This window comes from Cebus imitator, unplaced genomic scaffold (genome assembly GCF_001604975.1).
Source record: "Cebus imitator isolate Cc_AM_T3 unplaced genomic scaffold, Cebus_imitator-1.0 Scaffold71, whole genome shotgun sequence".
In the NCBI taxonomy this organism is placed as follows: Eukaryota; Metazoa; Chordata; class Mammalia; order Primates; family Cebidae; genus Cebus; species Cebus imitator.
Genome location: NW_016107386.1, coordinates 3931630 through 3938082, shown reverse-complemented (window position 1 = coordinate 3938082; position 6453 = coordinate 3931630). Strand labels below are relative to the sequence as shown.

Here is a 6453-nt window from a genome sequence, read left to right as displayed (position 1 = left end):
ACATCCAAATATAGGAGTAACCACAATAAATATAAAAAGACTAAACTCACCAGTTAAAAGACAGATTCTCACATTGGATAAGATAACAAAATCCAGCTATATGCTGTTTACAAGAGACACACCTAAAACATAACGACATAGAAAAGTTGAAAGGAAAAGAATGGGAAAAGATATACCAAGAAAATAACTAACCAAGAAAAATCTGGCATAGCTATATTATCAGGCAAAATAGATCTTAAGTTAAAAACATATCTAGGAATAAAGGTTATTACAAAACAGAAGCAATTCTCCAGGGAGATATAATAATCCTAAATCTGAATATTCTTAATGATATAGTCCTAAAATATATAAAGAAAACAATTACATCTCAAAAACCCATGGTCATAGTGGGAGATTTTAACATATCTTTCTCAGTAATTGATAGCTCAAGAAGGCAAAAATTAGAAGAATACAGACGATGTGAACAACACAATTCATAAGCCTGATCAAATGGGTATATAAAGAAACCTGCATTCAACAACTAGAGAACATAGATTCAGTCTTTTCAAGCACACAGATTATTTACAAAAAGGACCATGTACAGGTAAGCCACAAAGCAATTTTCAATAAATATTTAAGAATCCATATAACAGGTTTTATTTTCTGACTACAAGGTAGTAACATTAGAAATCAACAATAAAAAGCCCCTCAAAACACAATGAACCAGAAATTGAAACATACTTTTAATAACTCATGAGCCAAAGAAGAAATTAGAAGGAAAATGTTTTTAAAAGAATTAAAACTAAATACCAATAAACAAAGTACATTTCAAAACCTGTGAAACATAGCTAAAGCAGTACTTATAAGAACATTTATAATCTTCCATGTTTCCACTAGAAAAGACAAACTGGGCCGGGCACGGTGGCTCACGCCTATAATCAGAGCACTTTGGGAGGCCGAGGCAGGTGGATCACAAGGTCAAGAGATCAAGACCATCCCAATCAACATGGGGAAACCCCATCTCTACTAAAAATACAAAAATTAGCTGGGTGTGGTGACGCACGCCTATAGTCCCAGCTACTCAGGAGGCTGAGGCAGGAGAATTGCTTGAACCCAGGAGGCAGAGGTTGTGGTGAGCCAAGATCATGCCACTGCACTCCAGCCTGGGTAACAAGAGCGAAACTCCATCTCAAAAAAATAAATAAATAAATAAATAAAAAAGACTGAAACTATCCAACTCAAGAAGTTAGAAAAGAACAAATGAATAAACTAAAAAAATAAAAACAGATGGAAGGAAACAACTTTTAAAAAGTGTAAATAATATAATCAAAACAACAACAATCAACAAAACCAAAACCAAAAGCCGATTCTCTGAAAAGACAAATGAAACAGACCTCTGGCAAAATTGATTCAGCAAAAGAAAAGGCACAAACAAGCAGTATTAGGAATGAGAAGGGGGCACACAGATTAGGTAGAGGTTTTAAAAATCATGAGAGAATTGCACAAACAAATTAATTCCCCCAAATTTGAAATATCAGACGAAATGAACAATTTTCTATGAAAATATAATTACCAAAACTGGCTTAAAAAGAAACATATATCTGAATAGACCTATACTCAATACAGGAATTAAATCAGTAGGTTAAATGTTACTACAAAAAGCAAACAAGAAAACAAAAAAGGCACAAACCCCACAAGACTAAGATGGCTTTTACAAGTTCCACCAGACCTACAAAGATGAAATGATACATATCTGATATATAATGATCTGATATACAATAGAACACAGAAAAGGAAGACATGCTCTTCAACTCATTTTGGGGATAGTATAACCATGATACAAAAAACCCTGACATTAATAGTATAAGAAAATTATAAGCTGATCTCATTTATGAAAATGAAGGTAAAAATTCTAAAGAAATTAATTGGCAAACTATATAAAAAATGTATATAATGACCTATATAATGAACAAGTGGTTGTTTATCCCAGGAATGCAAAGATAAATCTATTAATATAATTTACCATATTAACAGCTTTAAAAAGAAAAATCATATGTTCATCTCAACATATGTAGAATAAAATTCTAGGCCGGCATAGTGGCTCACACCTGTAATCCCAGCACTTTTGAAGACTGAGGCAGGTGGATCACTTGAGCTCAGGAATTCAAGACGAGCCTGGGCAACATGGTGAAACTCTGTCTCTACAGAAAATAGAAAAATTACCTGGGTGTGGTGGCATGCACTTGTAGTCCCAGCCATTTGAGAGGCTGAGGTAGGAAGATCACTTGAGCCCAGGAGGCTGAGGCTGCAGTGAACTGTGATTACACCACTGTACTCCAGCCTGGGTGATAAAGCGAGACACCCTGTCTCAAAAAAATTCTCAAAGTTTTAACAGCCATTCACAATAAAAGCTCTCAGCAAGCAAAGTACAGACTGAAACTTTATTAACCTTTGTTAAGTACAGCAAATGTCACTGGACTATTTAAAGTTAAAGAGAAGAATCCTTGTCACTTTCTTTTCTGCACTGTACTAGGAGTCATAGCCTAAAGCAGTAAGATACGAAGGAATAAAGGCATGTGACTACAAGAAGAAAAATAAAATTGTCTATATGTAAAGATAAGGACCTACTGTCTGAAGCCCATATGACTGTTCATGGGAAACCTAAGTGACTATTAGAAATAAGAGCATCTTCAGCAATATTGCTAAATAAAAAAATCAACAGCATACTTACACCAATTAGAAAATGTGCCTTTAAAAAAGTCTATAACAATAAACTTAAAAGGCACATAAGAACGAATCTTTAATAAATGTGCAAGAACCTTAGAAGAAAATTATGACACTTTTAAAAAGACATCTCTCATAAATGGAGAAATACAATAGATTTATAAGACTTAATATCATAATTTTCTCCAAATTGATGTATATATTTAATGCAATTCCAATCAAAATCCCAACATAGTATTTCACAAAACTTAAGGACCTGGTCCTAAAATTCATGTGGAAGAATAAAGGTCCTTGAATAGTCCAGGCTAATTTTAAATATAGTTAGGAATAGTTAACAGTTAAGAGGAATAGTTACGAAACTCACTCTCCAGATGGCAAGAGTTAACATAAAAGCTACAATTAAAACAAAGTAATATTGAGGAAGGAGAGACGAAAAAATTGGAAAATAATAGAGATTCTGGCATCAGAACAAATTATGTATAGTATCTTGTTATAACAAGATGGATATGGCATTAGAAATAAGTAGGGGAAATAATGAACTATTCAATACACAGTCTGAAACGATTGGCTTGCCATTTGGAAAAAATGAAACTGAATCTCAATGTCATACTCAACACCAAAATAAATTCCAGATGGGTTAAAGACTTAAATATGAAAAGCAAAACTTTAAAACTTTTAGAATAAAATTATTACTTTGGGGTAGGGAAAGAATTCTTAAGAAAGGAAAAGCACAAAACATAAAGGAAAAGATTAATGAATTTGACTACACAAAAATTACACATATATGTATACTGAAGACATTGCAAAGTTCAAAGACAAGCCACAAATTGAAAGAAGATGTCTGCAATGCATAAATCTGGAAAAGGATTACTATACAGTAGATATAAAGAACTCTTACAAATCAATTCAAAAAAGCAATCAAATAATGGGCTAAGGACATTAATAGGCAATTCATGTAACAACAAAAAAAAGGAAAGTTGAATGACTGATAAGCAATATTTGACTTTATTAACAATCAGGGAAATTCAAATTGAAATTACGTGATACCATGTCTTCCATTAAACGGGCATAAATTTTTAACTCTGATAACTCCAAGGACCGAGAAGTATGTGTGGATATGGGTATTCAAATACGGTAGCATAGAAACTGGAACTCAAATATTGGTGAAGAGAAGGTAAAATCAAAGAAGTACTTGAGAGAGCAATCTGTCAATCTGTTAAATGGGAAGACATGCTACCCTATGACCCATCAATTCCACTTTGAAATAGCTATTCTAGAGCAGTGCTTCTCAAGCTACTGGTGGAAAAGTACCTTACCTTTTTTTGTGCGTGTAATTCAATTTATGAGGAACCAATAAATTGTAAACCATAATAAAAACAAATTATAGTACTAGAAAAAAGAAATTAAAAAACAAAAAAATATATAAGCTCTGATTTTTTATCTTGATTCAACAGATATAAAACTGCTGTTATTAAAATGCTATAAAAACTTCTAAACACTCATTCTCAATTTCTATACTCATCTCATTGAGGCTCAGAAACAAAAGGCTGGTGATAGGGCGCTGGCCCACACCACATGTTGAATAATGCTACTCTACAGAAACTTTTGCATGTGTTCACAAGGAGGCACTGGATAAGAACATCACTATGGCAGTGTTTGTAAGAAGAAAAAACTAGAAACTACCTAACTCTTCATTGGGAATTCATTACAATAAAACTAGGCCCGCTCATGGAATGAAATATATAGCAGCTAAAAATAAACGATCTATCATCTCACAGAGAATAAGATGCCAAAAAAAAAAAAAAGAAAAAAAACCCTAGATCTGCACGTGTCAATATGAATAAAACTCAGTGGTAGTAAAAATAAGGCAAGTAGTAAAATAAAAGGTAGAGTTTGATATCATTTTTGTAGTTTCAAATAGGTAAAACAATTTTATAAACTGTTACATACATACAGTAAAAGTATAAAAATATGGACAGAAAGGATATACATCAACTTCAGAATAGAAGCTAATCTGAGAAGAAAGTTCAAGAAGCAGGACCAGCAAGTATACAAAGGAGGCTTCAAACAGACATGTAATTTTTTTCTTAAAAAATGATCTAAAGGGAATATGGCAAAATCTTAAGCTTTCACTATATTGTTCTCTGTATATTCCTGCATAATTGAATTATTTAGATAAAGACACCTTAAGCTTTCAGCATCAACTAAAGGCCAAAGAGGGTGTCTAATATACAGTGACCTGGAATATAAGGGAAGCCACTGTAATCCAAAATGAACTGTAAGCAATCCTGCCATGCTTTCATAAACAGCACTATCTAGGTAAAACTAAGTGTGTGTCAACAACAAGGATGCATACTATAATCTGAACCTTTGGTCAAAAAAAAACTTCCCTACTCTTAATCTGTATAAATGAAAATACTATCCACAGACCAAAGCTGCTTATAAACACTATCTATTCTCCCTGCTCTTGAAAGAGACAACAGTGAGAGCCAACAACGTTGGAGAGCCACGGCAAGTCACTAAGTACTGGTCTCACCTACTTTTAAAGGCTTTAGAACATCTGAACGTACGATGGATTTTCCAGAATTCCCCACTACATATGACGCAATCTTACTGAATCCCATTATACCCAAAATGAGACTGATAAAGAATAGGACAAACAACAAATGTACTTGAGACAATCATTTCAGAGAGAAATCCAAGTACCTATAACGGCCTTTTTCCTCTCTGTCTCAGCTTCTTTTTCCACAACCTTTTGTTTCTGTGCAGCTATAAGGAGTTTTGTCTTCTCGGCTTCCCTGTAAGCAAAATGTTATAAAAATTAGAAATGATCCTCCTATGTGCAGTCACAGCCAGTAATTCTGACCCTATATGTGATCTGAAGGGAATATGGCAAAATCTGAAGCTTTCATTATATTGTTCTCTACACATTCCTGCATAATTGAATTATTTAACTAAAGACATCTTAAACTTTCAACTAAAGGCCAAAGAGGGCTTCTACTACACAGTGACCTATAAGGAAAGCCACTATAATCCAAAATGAACTGTACGCAATCCTGCCATGTTTTCATGAGTCATGCTACAGTGAGTCAAAGAACTGTTTTTTTCAACACAAACTTTTGGACCCATTAAGGTAGGTAAGAGAGGTGTGACTTTATTTACTTATAAATCTGAGGTGGAAAGGTTCAATGTTTTGCCCAAAGTCACCCCAGAGATATGAAAAAAATTTAGTACATTTGAATTTTTGTCTGGTTTTCTTCTCCTAGTTGTATTGTATAAAGCTGTGATCTGGAAGGGAATATATCAACACTTCCTTTGCTGTTAGACCTCTGGATAGTCCATACAGCAGGTCTGTGCCAATTAGAAAATGGCACCAGCCTCTGGGCAGATGCAGTCCCACGGGTGCATGGTTTGACATGCAGAATGAAGCTGAGTTTCAGCTCCTGCCCTCCTCAGCTGGGCACCCATGTGCAGTGGCCATATTTGCTGCACAGAAGATATAACTAGGTGGTAGTTATTAGGTAGTAAATGGGGCTTAATGTAAGGAGAATTTTCTAAGGCTTCGAGTTTCCAATACAGGTTGAGCATCTCTAATCTGAAACTTTGAAATCCGAAATGCTCCAAATTCTGAAACTTTTTGAGCATCCACATTATGCCACAAGTGAAAAATTCCACAAATAAGCACTTAAGGTAATCTGTTTCATGCACAAAATTATTTAAAATATCCTATAAAGTTACCTTCAGGGTATA

General features: G+C 34.1%; 1 protein-coding gene across 3 annotated transcripts in view; it reads right to left on the bottom strand.

Moving 5' to 3' along the window:
• Nucleotides 1–6453, bottom strand: part of ERLIN1 (ER lipid raft associated 1) — a 37762-nt gene that overhangs the window by 8783 nt on the left and 22526 nt on the right. For all 3 annotated transcript variants that reach the window (XM_017531275.2, XM_037739537.1, XM_037739538.1), the window contains exon 9: nt 5410–5501. In XM_017531275.2, coding sequence (XP_017386764.1) covers nt 5410–5501 — 92 coding nt within the window. The remainder of the gene's footprint in view (nt 1–5409; nt 5502–6453) is intronic.